Source organism: Neoarius graeffei, chromosome 7 (assembly GCF_027579695.1).
Source record: "Neoarius graeffei isolate fNeoGra1 chromosome 7, fNeoGra1.pri, whole genome shotgun sequence".
Taxonomy (NCBI): Eukaryota; Metazoa; Chordata; class Actinopteri; order Siluriformes; family Ariidae; genus Neoarius; species Neoarius graeffei.
Genome location: NC_083575.1, coordinates 54990548 through 55011987, shown reverse-complemented (window position 1 = coordinate 55011987; position 21440 = coordinate 54990548). Strand labels below are relative to the sequence as shown.

General features: G+C 40.5%; 1 protein-coding gene across 2 annotated transcripts in view; it reads left to right on the top strand.

Moving 5' to 3' along the window:
• The window catches only part of tacc2 (transforming, acidic coiled-coil containing protein 2), a 103061-nt gene extending 82409 nt beyond the window's left edge, over window positions 1-20652 (top strand). For both annotated transcript variants that reach the window (XM_060925993.1, XM_060925992.1), the window contains exons 13-19: window positions 1614-1748; window positions 6051-6127; window positions 15450-15493; window positions 16959-17119; window positions 18781-18887; window positions 19075-19195; window positions 19736-20652. In XM_060925993.1, coding sequence (XP_060781976.1) covers window positions 1614-1748; window positions 6051-6127; window positions 15450-15493; window positions 16959-17119; window positions 18781-18887; window positions 19075-19195; window positions 19736-19801 — 711 coding nt within the window. In that variant the 3' untranslated portion in view covers window positions 19802-20652. The remainder of the gene's footprint in view (window positions 1-1613; window positions 1749-6050; window positions 6128-15449; window positions 15494-16958; window positions 17120-18780; window positions 18888-19074; window positions 19196-19735) is intronic.
• Window positions 20653-21440: the final 788 nt, after the last annotated feature.

Genomic DNA, 21440 nt, shown 5'->3' with positions numbered 1-21440 from the left:
TTCAATCCCAGTATTGTGCTTTATTCCAGCTAAGCAGCTCTTGCAATTATAATTTCACATAAACAGCTTATTCTGTGCATCACAGATGCAGTATCCATTGATGTCCATAAACAGTGTCTAACTGAATACACCCCAAACCCAGTGGCTGCATATGATGTGTTTGTGGATCGTTTTTTTTTTAATTGTTTTTTTTTTCACAACAGCAATGAGCTTCAGGATGGAATAATGAAACTATCATAAATATTATGGCCAGACCCAAGATGTATGTGTTTGTGCCCTGTCTGTGTCCTCTATGAAACTGGAACTTTGACAAATAATCTTCTAATCCTCCTCTTTTTGGATTTTCTCCCAATCAGCAGATGGGTTTTAAGTGGAAAAAAAAGTCATTGTGTTTACATTGTACCTTCCCATTTAGGGTTATGAATAGATTGGGAAATTAGGCATGTAGAGAAAGATTGAATCTTGGTGCAGTCATAGCAGGTTTTACAGCTATGATACAGCCTGTTTAGTTTCACTATTTGCGAAAAATTACTCTAAAACCCAGGAATACATTTAACCAATTTTGTCTCACAATTTTGGGCATCCCAGATTCTTTCTTCAACTGCTTTTTGTTGCTAATTTAAAAAGTTATTACAAAGTTAGTTTTGGAGTTAATCCTCAAATTTGTTCAGGACTGGTTGGTCTTTATTGTTACAGAGAATGTGCATCTCATTACTCTTTATTCATATTTGTGCAAATCATTATAATTAACACCTTTGTATACATGTTGCTCTTTTTAACTGCTCCAGCATGTTACTAACATGTGGGTAATTCTTTGAGCTTCCCGAATACCCTTCTTCCCTGGTCTTGGCCCAATCACAGATGTGCTCTTTCACAATGAGCAGCTGCTTCCACCCATTTTGCTTTGAGCCTATCATGGCCCCTTAGCTGAAGCTCAACAGCAGATTGAAGCCTCATCCCAACTGCGCAAAGCTTTAAATCCGAGCTAAAATCCTGCTCTCATTGGCATTGTGGCTTTGCTGTGTAGAAACTGTAGACAATGCGCTGCCTCATGCCTTGGTTCTGAATCCCTCTAGTATGAGCGTATGACTGAAGAGTGTGAATCACTGAGGGTAGAGGTGTGCGTGGGACCATTTTTTAAAATCTCACTCCTGCCCACTCCTGAAGGAATTCTGACCAATCTTGCCCACTCCCAGAGACACTTTTGACTAATTGCACCCTCTCCTGCAGTTGTTTTTTGTTTGTTTGTTTGTTTGTTTGTACCTGGTCACAGTTGTTGGGAATGAACTTAGTCTGTTCTGTTTCTGAAAATATAGACAAATTCGTAATTTAACCCACAGCAATTCTGACCAGAATAAAGCAGCTACTAATGATGAATGTTGTGCAGTGCAAGCACTTAGAATGCTCCTAGGTTACATAAATGTGGCCCTTTTTTTGGTCCCACACAATTCATAGCCTGTAAAAATCACCTGTTCCCACAACTTTTTGGTAGGGGTCTTGGGGGTCCCATGTGATCCCAGTCCCGATGCACACCTCTAACTGAGGCTACAGACAGTTAAAGTCCATTCTTGTGTCTATCGTTCCTCCTAACACTTACCATCTTTCCAAACCAGGAGAGAGAGCTGGCCTCCCCTGGAGACAGTGGTGTGTCCAAAAGCTCCCTATACTCCCGGACAGGGTACAGTGAAGCTGAAAGCCCTTATCTCCCCCAAGACCTGGACCATTCACTGGGCATAGCGAGAGAAGAGGTATATAAATGTATATGTGTCAATTCTCAAGTAAGAATTACCTCAAAATATATTTCATCTCATCTCATTATCTGTAGCCACTTTATCCTGTTCTACAGGGTCGCAGGCAAGCTGGAGCCTATCCCAGCTGACTACGGGTGAAAGGCGGGGTACACCCTGAACAAGTCGCCAGGTCATCACAGGGCTGACACATAGACACAGACAACCATTCACAGTGCTTACAATAAGTGCTTACAATACACCATATTGTCGGGGCCTTATAATCGGCCGCGACGATTTCAATGTCCAATTTTCAGAAAATCGGCAAGAATTTTAATATATATAACTATCTATTTGGTGAAAAGGGCCGTCACAACTATTTTCGTTCAATTCCGTATGTAATTTTATGAGTGATGACGTCATTTCCTCTGCCGGGCTAACCGGTGGTGCTCGAAAAAAAACGACCGGCAGTTCGAGGTGCGCATTGATTTTGGGTAGATTTTGCGGAATTTCACGGGGTTTACGTATGTGCGATTCATCCTAAGACTGATACATTCCCTGAGAAGTATAAATCGAACAAAAGTTTGGAAATTCAGGAACAGTCGACCACCAAATAGCCAGTACTTTTTTCTAGGCACCGCTTGTACATAGCGGAAATGAAATCTCAGGTAACGAAAATGAAACTAAAATAAACATGTCCAAATTCGACAGTTCAAAGACAATCACGCTTGCTACATTCAAAAAGTTCACGTTTTCCGACAACTTTGATGTTGATTCTATCCTACCATTGACATTGTTCAGGCATGAGAACTAGTCTTTTTTTCCGAAAAAGTTTATTTTTACAAAGTTCTTATACAGTCTTGTAGTTTGCCTTGATGTTGATCCTATCCTGCCATTGACAGTTCAGGGATGAGAACTAATTTTATTTTCAAAAAAGTTTATTTTTACCATGTCTTTATATATTTTAGTTTATGTTTATTGTTGAGACATTCCAATAAATATTCGTTATAAATATAGAGTCATTATTGTCAGGTATACCTACCATCAAAGGTCTCAGTCTCAGCCAAATCACAGACAATACAGAATTCAATTTCTGAATATTGAGAAGAGATTACTTCAAGCATACTCTGGCTGGCATGTTCTCGGGGGACCAGAAATCCAGCAGAATATGTTGTGTTGACCAAAGTATGCTTGTATATAATCTAAGCATGGCATTTGTAAGAATCGCATGTTAGCATGGTCATCTATTTCGCCAGGCCACAAATAGGCCACGATCCTCAAAACTCAGGGCCTTTTAATTAGCCACGAGCAGTCCTCGACCTTCAAAAGTGGAGGCCTTTTTTTAGGCCGCAATAATTTTTCTTATTGTAAGCACTGCATTCACACTCACACCTACTGTCAATTTAGAGTCACCAGTTAACCTAACCTATAGGTCTTTGGACTGTGAGGGAAACCGGAGCACCCGGAGGAAACCCATGCGGACACAGGGAGAACATACAAACTCCGCACAGAAAGGCCTTTGCCGGCCACAGGGCTCGAACCCAGATCTTCTTGCTGTGAGGCAACAGTGCTAACCACTACACCACTGTGCCGCCCCCTCAAAATATATGTTTATATATATATAGCCGGGCGGCACGGTGGTGTAGTGGTTAGCACTGTCGCCTCACAGCAAGAAGGTCCGGGTTCGAGCCCCGTGGCCGGCGAGGGCCTTTCTGTGCAGAGTTTGCATGTTCTCCCCGTGTCCGCGTGAGTTTCCTCCGGGTGCTCCAGTTTCCCCCACAGTCCAAAGACATGCAGGTTAGGTTAACTGGCGACTCTAAATTGACCGTAGGTGTGAATGTGAGTGTGAATGGTTGTCTGTGTCTATGTGTCAGCCCTGTGATGACCTGGCGACTTGTCCAGGGTGTACCCCGCCTTTCGCCCGTAGTCAGCTGGGATAGGCTCCAGCTTGCCGGCGACCCTGTAGAACAGGATAAAGCGGCTAGAGATAATGAGATGAGATATATATAGCCGGGCGGCACGGTGGTGTAGTCGTTAGCACTGTCGCCTCACAGCAAGAAGGTCTGGGTTTGAGCCCCGTGGCCGGCGAGGGCCTTTCTGTGCAGAGTTTGCATGTTCTCCCCGTGTCTGCGTGGGTTTCCTCTGGGTGCTCCAGTTTCCCCCACAGTCCAAAGACATGCAGGTTAGGTTAACTGGTGACTCTAAATTGACCGTAGGTGTGAATGTGAGTGTGAATGGTTGTCTGTGTCTATGTGTCAGCCCTGTGATGACCTGGCGACTTGTCCAGGGTGTACCCCGCCTTTCACCCGTAGTCAGCTGGGATAGGCTCCAGCTTGCCAGCGACCCTGTAGAACAGGATAAAGCAGCTAGAGATAATGAGATGAGATTATATATATATATATATATATATATATATATATATATGATATGATCAATAACCGAGTGAACTGATGTCCCCACTTGTCTGGGAATCTGAGGTCAAACAGTGATTAATTACATACATCAGTTCTGCACTCTAGAACTATCCAGTCTGTTAATAATACAGTTCTCCAATTAAAAAAAAGTAAAAAAAAAAATAGAAAAAAATAAACAAACAGGCTTAAGAATGCATATACAACCCCGATTCCAAAAAAGTTGGGACAAAGTACAAATTGTAAATAAAAACGGAATGCAATAATTTACAAATCTCAAAAACTGATATTGTATTCACAATAGAACATAGACAACATATCAAATGTCAAAAGTGAGACGTTTAAAAATTTCATGCCAAATTTGGCTCATTTGAAATTTCATGACAGCAACACATCTCAAAAAAGTTGGGACAGGGGCAATAAGAGGCTGGAAAAGTTAAAGGTACAAAAAAGGAACAGCTGGAGGACCAAATTGCAACTCATTAGGTCAATTGGCAATAGGTCATTAACATGACTGGGTATAAAAAGAGCATCTTGGAGTGGCAGCGGCTCTCAGAAGTAAAGATGGGAAGAGGATCACCAATCCCCCTAATTCTGCACCGACAAATAGTGGAGCAATATCAGAAAGGAGTTCGACAGTGTAAAATTGCAAAGAGTTTGAACATATCATCATCTACAGTGCATAATATCATCAAAAGATTCAGAGAATCTGGAAGAATCTCTGTGCGTAAAGGTCAAGGCCGGAAAACCATACTGGTTGCCCGTGATCTTCGGGCCCTTAGACGGCACTGCATCACATACAGGCATGCTTCTGTATTGGAAATCACAAAATGGGCTCAGGAATATTTCCAGAGAACATTACCTGTGAACACAATTCACCGTGCCATCTGCTGTTGCCAGCTAAAACTCTATAGTTCAAAGAAGAAGCCGTATCTAAACATGATCCAGAAGCGCAGACGTCTTCTCTGGGCCAAGGCTCATTTAAAATGGACTGTGGCAAAGTGGAAAACTGTTCTGTGGTCAGACGAATCAAAATTTGAAGTTCTTTATGGAAATCAGGGACGCTGTGTCTTTCGGACTAAAGAGGAGAAGGACGACCCAAGTTGTGATCAGCGCTCAGTTCAGAAGCCTGCATCTCTGATGGTATGGGGTTGCATTAGTGCGTGTGGCATGGGCAGCTTACACATCTGGAAAGACACCATCAATGCTGAAAGGTAGGTTCTAGAGCAACATATGCTCCCGTCCAGATGACATCTCTTTCAGGGAAGACCTTGCATTTTCCAACATGACAATGCCAAACCACATACTGCATCAATTACAGCATCATGGCTGCGTAGAAGAAGGGTCCGGGTACTGAACTGGCCAGCCTGCAGTCCAGATCTTTCACCCATAGAAAACATTTGGCGCATCATAAAACAGAAGATACGACAAAAAAGACCTAAGACAGTTGAGCAACTAGAATCCTACATTAGACAAGAATGGGTTAACATTCCTATCCCTAAACTTGAGCAACTTGTCTCCTCAGTCCCCAGACGTTTACAGACTGTTGTAAAGAGAAAAGGGGATGTCTCACAGTGGTAAACATGGCCTTGTCCCAACTTTTTTGAGATGTGTTGTTGTCATGAAATTTAAAATCACCTAATTTTTCTCTTTAAATGATACATTTTCTCAGTTTAAACTTTTGATATGTCATCTATGTTCTATTCTGAATAAAATATAGAATTTTGAAACTTCCACATCATTGCATTCCGTTTTTATTTACAATTTGTACTTTGTCCCAACTTTTTTGGAATCGGGGTTGTATAAATGCTCTGAACTTTACTCAGCCTTATATCATACATTACTGTATGGTCCGATTCTGCACATTTGTTCCATTCCTATATTGAAAATATGCTCTTGCTTGCATTATCAGATTGTTGCCAAGGAAAAAGAAGTGCTGGAATGGCAGAGGAAGTACGAAGACAGTCGACAAGAGCTGGAAGAGATGAAGTAAGAGAGCACCACTGACACATACTGTTCTTTTTACTTCATCTTCAAAATATTTGTGATATCACTTGGGGGAAAATCACATTGGAGACACAGTAAAGCAATCTGTAACCTTAAATAATAAACAGACTTGTATTCGTAACAGAACTTGCCCTTATTTAGCAGTATTGAGTTTGCTAGCTACAGCACTGAGCTAACATTGCTCTAGAGCTACGTATTTAGCTTTGCAAATGTTAACTTTCCTGCAATAACTCTTCAAATTTTAGTATCTGAACAAGTTATAAATCCTGCTAATGTTAGGTAAAGCCTGATATAATTAAATTAAAACTAAGTGATAGCAAATTAGTTAACATTAGGGTAATTATATTCTGTAAACAATACTAGTAAGATAGTTTACACAAGGCTATTAGCTGATATGCCATGTAATTTCAAAATGACAAAATGACCAAAAGATTCCATGTTTGATAGGATGTAACAGCCCTCACGCTGCAAGACTGGTGGCTGTCATGATCACAAGAGAGAAGGAGGGAGACCACGTTACAGGGTGGGAATTGGCAATAGCTAAACTGGGTGTAAATAGGACACCTTTCTAGTTTTACCTGGCTGTAAATAGACTCTAGAAGGCTTACCTCTTCACTTTGATTTCACTGTAGATTACATAGTCTAGCCAACTGCTACAGTAATCTTTTATTGACCAGCACATCAGCTTCAGTGCATCTGTCAGTGTTTATTTCTCTCCCAACCTTTTCTCAATGCTCAGGCCCATGCACCAACCCAAAAAGACCCTTATGGGACATGGCCCATTGGGGCATGATATACACTCCATCCATCCATCCACCCATCCATCCATTATCTATATCGCTTATCTGTCAGGGTCGCAGGTGAACTGTTTCCAATCCCAGTTGGCTTTAGGTGATAGGTGGGGTACATGCTGGTCAGGTTGCCAATCTATCATAAGCCTAACACAGAGATGAACAACCATTCACGCTCACATTCACACCTTTGGGCAATTTAGAGTAGCCAGTTGACCTAATCCGCATGTCTTTGGACTGTGTGAAGGCAACCAGAGCACCCAGAGGAAACCCATGCAGGTACAGGGAGAACATGCAAACTCCATGGCATACACTAACCTACTGAATAGGAACACCTATACACATGCTCATTCATGCTATTGTCCAATCAGCAAATCATGTGGCTGCTGCACAATACATAAAATCATGCAGATATGGGTCAAGAACTTCAGTCAATGCTCACATGAAACATCAATATGGGGAAAAAATGTGTTCTCAGTGACTTTGACCATAGCATGGTTGTTGGTGCCAGACTGGCTGGTTTGAGTATTTCCGAAACTGATGATCTCCTGGGATTTTTCTGTACAACTGAGCTTAAACAGAATTGTGTGGAAGAAACCCTCAAATGACAAGCAGGGGCGGCATGGTGATGTAGTGGTTAGCACTGTTGTGTCACAGCAAGAAGGTTCTGGGTTCAAGCCCAGCAGCTGACGGGGGCCTTTCTGTGTGGCGTTTGCATGTTCTCTCCATGTCTGCATGGGTTTCCTCTGGGTGCTCTGGTTTCCCCCACAGTCCAAAGACATGCAGCTTAGGCTAATTGGTGGCTCTAAATTGACCGTAGGTGTGAATGTGAGTGGTTGTTTGTCTCTATGTGTCAGCCCTGTGATGATCTGGCGACTTGTCCAGGGTGTACCCCGCCTCTCGCCCATAGTAAGCTTGCCTGCGGCCCTGTACAGGATAAGCAGTTATGGATAATGGATGGAACCCTCAAATGAGTTGCTGTTCTGTCTTGATGAGAGAGAACAGAGGACAATGGCCAGACTGGTTCCAACTGGAAGGCTACAGTAACTCAACTAATCATTCTTTACAATCATGGTGAGCAGAAAAGCATCTCAGAACACAAAACATGCAGAATCTTGAGGTGAATTTGCTACAACAGCAGATATCCCACATATCGGGTTTCAGTCTTGTCAGCCAAGAACAGGAATCTGAGGTGACATTGGGCACAGGCTCACCAAAATTGGACAGTTGAAGGTTGGAAAGTTATGATTTTCCAATCTTTAACTGTACTGAAGCACTTGACCTGTACCTGCAGGGTTATATACACTGTAGTGCTGCCACATGATTGGCTGATTGGATAATTGCAAGTGGCTTGTGTAGGCAGACATGAAGTTGAAATATTCTGTCAAAATCATAATATTAATATGCACAACACTGATCAATGGTCCTGTTGTATTGCAGTGGATCTAGCAGACCTAATAGTATTAAATGAGACTGGACAGTAATGGCAGACAGCACTTCAGTAAAAGTAAAAGATAAAAACATTGTATTGAAACACAGAAAAAATACTAAGAAAAGATACTAAGGAATATGGTGCCTATTGAGCTTATGTTTAACTGTTTTCCTGGCTCAGGCATGTGCTGAAGCCTGAAGGGGAGGGGAAAAAGACAGCAGCTTGCTTCATTAGACTGATTGGGCTTAACATAAGGAAGACCTAGAAAGCTAAGGGGAAGCATGGCTAATCCATCTGCTTACTGTGCTGGCAACCTGCTTTTCCCAAAATAAGCTGTCCCGTGGGCTTTTACCAACAAACAGCAGCCTTCCAAGTACTGCCTTTACCAGGGGAACTTCAAGAAAAAGTGGCACAGCCAGCCATCACTAGAAAGCAGAGATGAAAATGTGAGAAATAGCTGCACTAAATTAACCCTTAAATGGGTTATGTATCCTGGGAGATACAAACATTTGTCAGGCTCTGGGGAGGAGCAATTATGAGGTGGGTTTAATTTCAGTGGAAAACTTTGAAGTGTTTAAATAAATAAACACTAAATAAATAAAATAAATATTAAATAATTCATTTATTTACTTACTTACTTACTGCTGCTGTCGTGGGTAGACCCACATAGCGCCAACACAAACGACCGCCAACTTTTCCTGTCCTGCGACGCCACCATAGCCTCCTCATATGTTAGGGATTGTTGAAGGTCTCTAGTGACCGCGTCGCGCCAACGCATACGCTGTCTGCCTGGGCGCCGGCGTCCTTGAGGTGCCCAATAAAGAAGTCGGCGCGGCAGGCATGTTGGAGGCATGCGCATAACGTGCCCAAACCATGATAGTCATCTTTGTCGAAGGATGTTCGTTAGAGGAACCTGTCCAGTTCTTTGGAAGATCTCTGCATTGGATTTACGCTCTCTCCAGGAAACATCAAGAGTTCTGCGAAGGCATCTAGTATGGAAGGCCGATAGTCGCTTCTCTTGCTGCACTGTTGTGTTCCAGGCTTCGGCTCCATACATTAGGATGGTAATTACTACGGCCTGATAGATTGCCATTTTTGTGTGAAGCTGGATGGACTTGTGGCACATGATGGGTAGAAGTTTATTAAAGGCGTTCGCTGCTTTCCCTATACGGTTGTTAATCTCTCGGGTTAAGTCACCATCGGATGTTATCGTACTTCCCAAATAAACAAACTTCTCCACCTTCTCCAACGCATCTTGGTTGTTTAGACTGATTGTAATGTCGCATTTATCCTTTGAGACAGCCATAACTTTGGTCTTCGTGGGGTTAATGGTTAGTCCTATTTTACTCCCCCCCTCTTTCACTTGAGTGGTTGCATACTGTAATCTTTCTTCTGACTCGTCAATAAGAGCGATGTCGTCTGCAAAGTCAAGATCAGATAATCTTTGCTGCTGGTAACGTGGGCTCCTTCGTCGTTCGAGTACAATTCCACAGTCATTCCTGTCCAGGGCTTGTTTCAGCACCCAATCGATCAATATGGCAAACAACATTGGAGACCATATACAGCCTTGTCTAACGCCCGCCGATACTGGGAACCTTTCAGTTGTTTCTCCGTTGACCTTGACACAGCATTCCGATCCGTCATAGGTGTTCTTCATGATGTTTACTGTCTTCTTGGGAAACCCATATGCTTCAAGAATTTTCCAGAGGGATTCTCTGTCTACGCTGTCGAAAGCAGCTTTAAAGTCGACGAAGTTGATGTTGGCCGAGAGTTGAAATTCAAGGCACTTTTCTACTAGTTGGCGTAGGGTGAAGCACTGATCGATGCATGACCTCCCCTTTCTAAATCCAGCTTGGTTTTCTCTGAGTCGCTCATCCACGGCATCTCTAGTACGCAGGAGAACCAAGATGCAGAGTACTTTCCCGGCTATGCTTAGAAGGGTAATACCGCGGTTATTACTACAGATGGTGAGATCTCCCTTCTTCGGGAGTTTGATGATGACTCCTCTTTTCCAATCTTTTGGCACTCTTTCCGTCTTCCACACTACAATGCAGATTCGCAACAACCAGTCTACTAACTTCTCTCCTCCAGCTTTTAACATCTCTGCAGTAATTTCATCAAATCCAGGTACTTTGTTATTTTTCAGACACTTAATGGCTTCAATAACTTCCTCCCTAGTAGGGTCATTCAGGTCAATATCAAGCTGGTCCCACTCAACGGGGATGTCCTCCATCGCATTTGCAGGTGGTTCAGCATTGAGGAGTTCACTGCCCATCTCTCCAACTTCTTTTCCTCGTCACCTATTATATTTCCATCTTTATCTTTGACTAAGGGTGTACTGCTTGTCTCTTTGCCTGTAAGCGTCTTCACTTTTTGGTATACGACTCTCTGGTTGTTTTTAGTTGATGCTTCTTCAAGCTCCTTCGCTTGCTCATCTATCCAGGATTTCCAATCTTTCTCAGCCCTGTTCTTAACGCTCTTGTCTAACTCTCTGTACTTCCTCTTGTTAGCCTCCGTATTGTCATGATCTCTGACCATCTTTGCGATTCTGCGTTGCTCAATCAATTCATATGTCTCCTTACTTATCCAGCTCTTATGCTCTCTTGTCTGGGGTCCTACCGTCTCCTCAGCTGCTTTGTAGACCGTTTCTTTAAATCTACTCCATTCGTAATCTATGTCCGGCTCAGATGCTATATCAGATAATGCTTCAAATTTTTCAGCTATCTTTGACTGGTAGTCTCTAGAGAAGGGTGGAAGCTGTAGATCCGTGCATTTCAGTTTAGACTTCTTTGACGTTTTCTTCTGTGCCGCCAATTTAACTTGGACTTTGGCTATAACTAAGTCATGGTCACTCCCTATCTGCTCCCCTGAAGGTTCGAACGTCCAGTAATGACTTTCTCCACCTGCCATTGATCAACACATGGTCGATCTGATTATGAGTGTTACCATCAGGAGATGTCCAGGTCGTCTTGTGGATGATTTTATGTTGGAATAAGGTACCACCAATGACCATGTCGTTTTCAGCACAGTACTCAACCAGCCTCAATCCATTGTTGTTCATAACATCCACACCATGGGACCCCATAACTCTTGTCCAGTTGCTATTATCGCTACCAACTTTCGCATTGAAGTCCCCAATAACAAGTCTGAGGTCGTGTCTTGGCACATCATTCGTGACTGACTGCAGAATTTCATAGAAATGATCTTTCACATCGTCTTCTGCCTCTTCGGTAGGGGCATAGGCCACAATGATAGTAACCTTTACTTGCTTCGCGTATAGCCTCGCTCTCAAGATTCTCTCATTAATAGTTTCGTATGACATTAAACTTGCTCTTGTTCTTCTAGAAAGCATCAGACCTACACCGTGTGCATGAATGTCGGGCAAGCCTGAATTAATGAGTGTCCAACCTTCAATAGTCTCGATATCAGATCCAGTGATATGAGTTTCGCAGATGCCACAAACATCAAGATTGTATCGTTCCATCTCATTTACTAAGAGTTCTTTGCTGCCTTTCTTGTGCAGAGTTCTGGTGTTCCACAACCCAACTCTCAATGGTTTCTTCATGATTTTAAGGCTCTTCCGTTTGCCACCTCGTGTCAGACTATCGGCTTCTTGGGTCAGGCTTTGACCGTTAGTCGTCATCATACTGGCTTTTGAGGCAGTGAGGTCGCTCACAGAAGAAAGTTCAGTGATGTGATTTGTCCTTGTGTTAGATTCCGTAGCAAACTATACTCTAGGTGGGATGCTGGCCCACTGTGGAGGGTTTTTCTGTCGGGGTGTCCTTCCCTTACCCCTTTCAGTCGCCTCTTACGACACGCACAGGTTACGTTGGATGTATTCTAAAGCCCAATCCACAGGCTTATTCATTTATTTAATTAAATTATTAAATACTAAACGATAGATAGATAGATAGATAGATAAATAGATAGATAGATAGATAGATAGATAGATAGATAGATAGATAAGTATTTTATTAAAATAATGTTTTTAAGAATGATATTATACGATTATGTTAAAATGATCAGAATTTATATAATCTGACATAAAGTGTTTGTATCCCCAGGGATTCAGTTCTCAAATGGGGTTAAAAACAAAAATAAAACAAAATACAAAAAAGAAGTATCGCAAATTCATATGTTGAAGCTTTTGAGTCCTGTACTGTATAAAAATTAGTACAATTAATTTCATATTAGTCTAAAGATGACATTAACACTATTTAATTAGAAACATTGGTGTTGTTTAAAGTGATCTGATCACAACACTGGACTTCTTTCATCGATGTGGATATGAACAGATTTATTTGAAAATTGTTCAAAGGCGCATTTACACATAACGTTTGGTATTCGTGAAAATCCTGTAAATTCAGAAAAAAAATATTTATATCCTAGTTTGTCAGATTATACATTTAGCAAACTAACTTATGTAAACCCTGGCTGATCAGTTTCAAATCATATAATTATAATGGATTACATACAGATTACACTGTCAGGTATAAATAGCTTATATATTTCATTTGCACATACAAATTTAATGAATATTTTGTGAAACATGGTAATTTTATATTAATTTCAAATGAAGGAATTATTAAATATGTAAAAAAAAATTAAAGCAATGTGATATAAAGCCATACATTAAGTCAAATAAGACTAGTCATTCAATTAAGAAGAAATGCCACCATATAGAAGGCAGACAACGGCTCAGTGCATAAGTAGGTTCTGTTTGCCACGACTGGCATCCTTTGATAATGCTGGGCAAAGCATCATTAGACCCACCGGTATGTCACCGATCTACTATGTCTCAATCTGCAGTGTGACATATATGCCAATATATTGTACGTCATTTCCAATCGTTTTCTTTTTTCATCTCATATAATTCACATTCAATTCACTTTTTCTGTAACTCAGTTCCAAATTCTGGCCTTTCAGGTGCTATTACACTGTTTTATAATTGGCACAGACATGACTCAAAATAACTTCCATGACATCCGCTGAGAAAGTTTTTCTTGTTGTATACTTATGGCATCAGCTCTGTGAGCTTTGCCTTTTATTAAGTTTTGTGGGTATCACTTAATGCAAATCAGCAGTGCTGTGTATGCGCCTGGTAATTCACGGGTGATTGGCATTCATCAAGAGTATGTATGCGAGGAAGAAGAAAATCTGTGTTTTCTGGAACTTTTTTTAAATCCAGCAAAAATATTTAGCTTAGTTTGGCTTATGCAAACATTTACACACAACTTTACAAAAAATGGATACAGGCCCAAAGTTTTTAAAATGTTTTAAAGCAGATTCTAAACTTTTAACAAGCAAAGCCAAAAGCTATTCATTTGATTAAAATATATACCCTAAATGGGCAACGTACCCGGAGAGATACAAACTGTACAACTGAAAATAAATATCATATTTTGAAAAAGAAAACTGATCACGTTAAATTGAACACTAAGGTGTTTTAAGGTACTTGCCCACTAAATGGTTAACCAGCACAAGCATAGAAAAAAGTATTCTGTTCTTGCTCAATAATTGTGTATTGCAGGGGTTTTCAAAGTGTGGGAGAGTGAGCCCCCCCTCGGAGAGCAAATAAACAACAGCGCCCCCCCTTACAATTTTTGTTGTTGCTATACTTAATGTCCCATTCGTATTTTTAAAAAAATGGTTGTTGTGCACATTATTTTTTTCTTTTTCACATTTTAAACATCTGTGCTTTTTAAAACATCTTGTTTTACACATTTTAAACATCTCATAGCATCGTTAGCTAACACCTCTTGGCAGACAACACACTGTGGCAGTGGAGCATCTTCAGATCCAGTCCATGAAAATCCAAACTTTAAATAATCGTGGTCATACTTCCTTCTTTTTCCAGTCCCCCAGGATTTCGCAGGCCTTTTTTGTGATTGTTGCGGGCTAAAATGTCTGATGTTGCGGGGGGTTTTCCAAAAAAATTGTGATGAAAGTTGCGGTGTTTTTTAGGTTTTTGTTGCGATTACATTGCGGGCGGAAGTGAAAGTTGCGAGAAATTGTTGCGATTTTCTCTTTTTGTGATTAAAATTGAGTGATATGTTAAATATTAAGTTATTACTGAAAAACTATTGATTAAAAAAACAAAGAGAAATGGTCCTATAAACAACTTTACCAATATAAAAGATTACCAGGACTACAAAAATGCAGAAAAATAGGCTTTACTTATCCAAATGCACCTGTTGGTTCAAAAGTTAAAGTGCAGAGAACCTCACAGCACAACATGAAGTTACCTTAAAATATAATATAAATGCCTCAGCTTTCATGTAAGAAAAAAAAACCTATTAATACTAGTACTGTGTGCAGGCAGTCTCTCCTGAAGACTAAATTAAACAATAATTATAAACTAATAAAATAAATGGAAGATAATAATAAATAATAAAATAAATAGAAGAAAAAAACAATTTGAACAGAATCTCACAGTATGATGCTGAAGCTGCCTAAACAATGGAAAATAAAATACCATTTTGGCAAAAATGGTGGCATCCATTAACTTCTTGTATTAAATAAAAAAAATTAATAAAGTGCACACAGTCCTTCACTGTAAACATAACACACTTTCAGTGTTGCCAGATACTGCTGACGTTTTCCAGTCCAATATGTTCAAAACCCACCAAAATGCACTTGAAATCGTTCAATCTGGCAACACGACGCGCATGCTGCTTCTCTTGAACACACGGAAGTAAGGCGGAAGGTAGTTTGTCGACGTCACCTCAAGATGACGCTAACGATTGGTCAAATTTGCGGGAATGTTGCGGTGATTGGATATAATTGCAACACCGCCCTGAATTCGCGGGGATTGGTTGAATTTGCGCTGAAGTTGCAAATCGCAACATCCTGGAGGCTCTGTTTTTTTTTGCTTGGCCCAGACTTTGTCTTCTCACTCACTGTAGCTTTAGGTACTAAAAACCGATCCATTTTGTCTCTCACGTTGCGCCCCCCCGAAGAACTCTGGCGCCCCCCAGGGGGGGCGCGCCCCACACTTTGAAAAGCCCTGGTGTATTGTATACTTACTAAGTTTTATTTTTAGTCAAAATCAATTTAAGTTTATTTCTTCCCTTGTCTGCAGGAGAATAGTTACAGAGTATGAGAAGACCATTGCACAAATGATTGGTGAGTATGCAGTGTCTGCAATACACCTGAATGTCTTTGGTTCATTATGTCTGTATTGTAGCTCTACTGCCAATTTCTTTGACAGATATTATTCACAACGAGACTGAATATCACACACTAATCTCTGAGTCATGAAACATATCGACAGGTTCATATGCCACTTTATTTTATTGAACTAGAGGGGCTGGGGTCATTTCCAAGCACAGGCTCTCTCTTACCCTTCACTCCTCAACTTTTGCTCTTGTCACTATTTCTTGAACCCCTTAACATGTAATGCTATTTTTACCCTATTTTCTATCCTTCCCAAATATTTTTGTCTTTAATCTTAGATATACTTGTGCTGTGAAATATATTCTCTTCTTCATACCTTCTTTCTTGTCTTGACATTCTGCAGCCTTGACATTCTATTTCTCACTCAGTTCAGCTTCACTTCCCCCCCGTTTCCACACCGAGTGTCTTTTTTGCTTATGCTTTCTGCTTATTTTATTTCATTACTTTACTCTCACAGATTTTCACTAATGTAAATCTGTTCTTTTGGGTTATTTTATTTTCATCAATAGAAGATTTACCTACCTCAGTGGAAGGAAGAGGATTTTATTTTTTATATCTGTAACACACTTTCTCCCACATATCACTCCCAGCTGGCTTGGTTTAACACAATCCCTTCTTTCTGTTTGCCTCCCTCCTTTGCCCATAAATACCTGATAAACCAATCAGGCATGCCTGGTAAGTAACAGAAGGACTCTTCTTTTTGTCTGTCTTGTTTAGCGTCCAAATACATCTGGTAGATGGGGCAAGGTGGAGTCTATCCATCCTTGTCTTGTTACGTGTTTCTTTTTTTCTTTTCCATTTCTGGATGTATAGCTATTTTTGTGATTTCAAACCAGGGCATTACTACTCACATTGACAGTCCAGGCAACATTAAAGAAACATAAAACGCAGTACCATACTTGACATGTGCAATTTTGGATGTGTCATTTTCTTCCTGACTCTCACTAAACTTCGAAAAGGACCATAAGTCTTATGATACCATAGAGTCAGAGGTGTTTCTGTAAGAGTCTCTTGTGTAAAGGGAAGTCAGATGATCCTCTGTGGTGGTCTCATCTGTCACCCCGTGTCTCTTTGGTTGCCCATCATTTACTGTGTGTCTCGTCTGCATGCTTCACAGGGGAAATGCGGTGCAACAGAATGTCATCAAATATTAGTGATCATCATTAATGATGCAATGCATATCATATTTTCCAATTTAGAGTCCATTTATAGTGTCTCTTTGGCTGGCCATCCGTTTGTCTACTCAGTGGGGGTTTGACTGTGTGGAATTGAGTGTGACTGTGTGTGTGATGCTTAATTATTTATGACATTTCGCAGTTCTTTTTCACATCGTCAGTATTATGACAATAAAGTAGGGTTATTAGGCTGAGGTCTCATCACTGTGTGTGTGTGTGTGTGTATGTGTGTGTCTTAGAGGATGAGCAGAGAGAGAAGTCTCTGTCCCATCACACCATCCAGCAGCTCATTCTGGAAAAGGACCAGGCTCTGGCTGATCTCAACTCAGTGGAGAAGTCTCTGGCTGATCTGTTCCGCCGCTATGAGAAAATGAAAGATGTTCTCGAAGGGTTTCGTAAGGTGAAGTCAAACATTTGCTGATAAACACTCACTTAGACACTTACACATTCACACCAAGACTATATCTAAAATCACTCCGCTATTCAATCATTCTCTATTTATAGACTGTTCTATAGCACACTATAGGGCAGCAGTAAATGAGACACCAAAGTGAATTCAAACAATTGGAATGTTACAAATTACCTAGCAACCTAAAAACACAAAATACAAAATTAAGTACACCACTAACAGATTACTTTTGGGTTTTAGTGGTCATTAAACGACAGTTTGCATTTATCTAGCTAGCTAGCTAGAGCTAGCCAGCCATAATTTTCATCATGGTCAATTCCTACCCAACAGACAGGTCTCCCCATCACACAACAACTGGCAATCAGGAGGGCGAAGGTCATCATGTGCTTCCTCTGAGGCACATGACGCCAGCCAACTGCATTTTTTTGCTGCTTATGCAACATTAGGGGGCAGCGTAACACGTTCAGAGGAAAGTGCTATCTACCCACTTCTGTCCGCAAGAGCTCACAAGTGCCCATGATTGGCTAGCATCACTGTAATTGAAGGGGAGGAAGAGTATCCCACTTGTCCCTCCCTGAGAGCACAGGCCAGTTTTGCTCTCTTGGGCTCCTGGCCATGGATGGCCGTGGCATCTTTGGGATTTGAACTCGTGATCTCTGGATGAGAGTGCAAGCACTTTTCTGTTTAATTGCATTTATATGCAAAAGTTTCTGCTCTATTATACATGCTGACAAGTACATTTCAAGCTGAAAGAAATCGCTATGCATTGTGATACTAAGGAGCACTTCACTGTATTGTATTTAGGTTACTTCATCCAATTACAAAATGAATACAATGGACTACATTATTTTACCTGTAACACATAAAAGCAAACAAGTCAACTGATACATCATGACACACACTGCATAGATTAAACAGAATGTCTAAAAAAAAATCTAATTAAAGGTAGACTGCCTTTCAGATTTTTCAAGTGTAGGTAATAAAAAGAATTTTTCCGACACCTAATTATTTTTGCTTAGTGGACCAAAAGCTACTGATTTTGAATCACATACTTCCAGTTTTATTAGTTTTTTTTTAATAGAACAATTAAAGAATGGCCTGTTTTTTGTTGTTGTTGTTGAGATATTATATATCACAGTGACCAAATTTCAGAGGGGACTAAATTTCACCGATTTTATGAAACCGAAAGACTGTCTAGCTTTTAAGTACTAAAGACTTACTAAATTGACTGGCATCAGAGACCCAAGCAAATAGGCAATATAAATGCTCACATGTGAATGAGTACCCACATGGGCACAAAAAGACAGATAATGTATTTCTTCTAAATTCTGTACGTCAGCGTTTTATTTATTCCACTGAAATATTGATGTAAAGGTACAAGTGAAATCTGATCATATATCATCACATAAATGGTGCCGCAGTGGGCCGCCAGTGCAGCTTTTGATTGGATATCACATAACCACACTTCTAGATGATGTGTTCATTCTTTTTCAATTATGACACACTGCACCAGCAAAACACCTGCATTAATAGCACATAGGCATAGCAAAAATATATCTTCTAACACCCAAGATGTTAACACTATAATCTTGTGCCTTATATAAACCATTAAAGATTCCACTCTTACTAACACAATTAAATTTCCACCTTAGAATGAGGAGGTGCTAAAGAAATGTGCACAAGAGTATCTGTCTCGAGTGCGCAAGGAGGAGCAACGCTACCAGGCCCTGAAAATTCACGCCGAGGAGAAACTGGATAAGTAAGTGCACTGCAGTGAGAAATTCTGAATGCTTTATTCCAGCATTATTTTGATTTGTCTTTTCTGCTGCTGTCTAATGCATGTACCTAATGGCTGTTTGTAAGTAAATGAGTTCTGCGGAAATAAAATCTGAATGTAATGTGGAGTGGCAGTGCCTGACTACGAAGCTCTTTGTGGCATCCTGCAGGGCGAATGCAGAAATTGCTCAAGTGCGTGCCAAAGCTAAGCAGGAGCAGGCAGCATACCAGGCCAGTCTGAGGAAAGAACAGATGAAGGTGGATTCACTGGAGCGCACACTGGATCAGAAGGTTTGTCTTCACTGCCGTACATGTCTACTCAGCATTTTTAATCAAACAAATACACAGTGTTATTGTAGCATACACTGAACTAATCAGCTGCAAAATAAATTAAAATTTATAGTAATTATTTGGGGGCGTCACGGTGGTGTAGTGGTTAGCGCTGTCGCCTCACAGCAAGAAGGTCCTGGGTTCGAGCCCTGTGGCCGGCGAGGGCCTTTCTGTGCGGAGTTTGCATGTTCTCCCCGTGTCCGTGTGGGTTTCCTCCGGGTGCTCCGGTTTCCCCCACAGTCCAAAGACATGCAGGTTAGGTTAACTGGTGGCTCTAAATTGACTGTAGGTGTGAATGTGAGTGTGAATGGTTGTCTGTGTCTATGTGTCAGCCCTGTGATGACCTGGTGACTTGTCCAGGGTGTACCCCGCCTTTCACCCGTATTCAGCTGGGATAGGCTCCAGTTTGCCTGCGACCCTGTAGAAGGATAAAGTGGCTAGAGATAATGAGATGAGATGAGCAATTATTTGATGCAATATGTTTGATTTTTTTTTTCACAGAACAAAGAGATTGAAGAATTGACCAAGATCTGTGATGAGCTAATTGCTAAAATGGGGAAGAGCTAGCTGACTATCACATGATCCATGTCCATATAAGACAATATATGAACTGAAAGAGAGTTGTAAAAACCATTGTGCTGATTTTGTCCTATTGACTGCTGGAGAGAACCACGGACTGTCCCCAAACTCTTAAACACTACTGATGTTCTTCACAAAACGGGGCTCCTGTTGACTAGGAGGACACACTGGTCACTTGATCACACCACTGTAACTACTAACCAAGCATTTTGATGTTTTAATGTACACCAATTTACATGTAATAGGGGTCTTGTGGATATTTTTGAGATGTATTCTCCATGAGTACAGAAATTTTATGAGAGTGTGTGTATGTCTGAGAGAGAGAGACAGAGAGAGAGAGGATGAGTTTAATTATGATGCCATGACAGCCAATGATGGAGCTGACTGTTAAGTTAATTTCTGTGGTAACCTCTTTGAACTTGAAATGACAAGTGAGAAGAAAGACATGTCTATATATATGATTATGAAATGATTATAAATATGCATGTATTCATTTCTTTTTTTTGTGAATATGAGCTAAATATAGTATAGGAACACAAATGCAGGTTTTGATACTGTTTATTCTGCTTCCTCATGTATCTTTGTAGATACTCCCTAGTTTTGTTGCCTCTTAGCAAAACTGATGTGCAATTGTATTTTTTTTTTTTTTTGGATTTTATTTGAATCTGTTAATAAGCATAATGTCCTTTGTCTCTGGTACTAAAATAGCTAAATTAATTTGAATAGGATTGTCTCAGTCCTGCTCTGGTTGATGTGACACAGTAGATGTTTCCCTAAGAAGGAGCTCTACTCGACTACACAGCACCTGCTTATAAAGTGCAATAAAAGATGGCAATAAACTCTGCTGCCTCTTTCTTTGAGCCTACACAAGACAATGTACACTAGAGGTAAAGCAATGAAATGCTAACATAATATTTTCCCCTGAGAATTAAAACAGCCTTCTGATTAAACTGTGAAGACGAGTCTATATACGTCTGAAAAGATGCTCATTGCTGCTGAGACAGCAAACAGTTACTTACATCTGATAGGCAAGAATCCTGCTAGTGCAAAGCACAGAAATAGTCTGTCTGACAGTCTGTCATATCTGCACTTGTCGTATGTAGTATGATGAGGATGAATCGGTTTATTTGGTTCATGAGTTTTCCTATTTGGTCTGGATTTACATTCAAAAGCTCAGTTCTGTTTTTCATATTCTGAAGCAGGTACACTGTTAGAAGTAGTTTTTTTTTTTTTGTAGGAGTCCATTTCTGTCCCTCAAGTCAAGTCAAGTTTATTTGTATAGTGCTTTTAACAACAGATATTGTTGCAAAGCAGCTTTACAGAAAATTAAATACTTTAAACATATGAGCTAATTTTATCCCTATTTTATTACCAATGAGCGAGCCTGTGGTAAAGGTGCCAAGGAAAAACTCCCTCAGCTGACACGAGGAAGAAACCTTGAGAGGAACCAGACTCAAAAGGGAACCCTTCCTCATTTGGGTGATGACAGATAGCACGATTATGAATAATTTGCTTCTATAACTGTGTCCTATACAGTCACAGAGTACAGAGTGTTTCAAAAAATTTGATATTATTTGAGATGTAAATATCCCAGAAACTACATAGTCTAAGCAATTGAAACTGAACA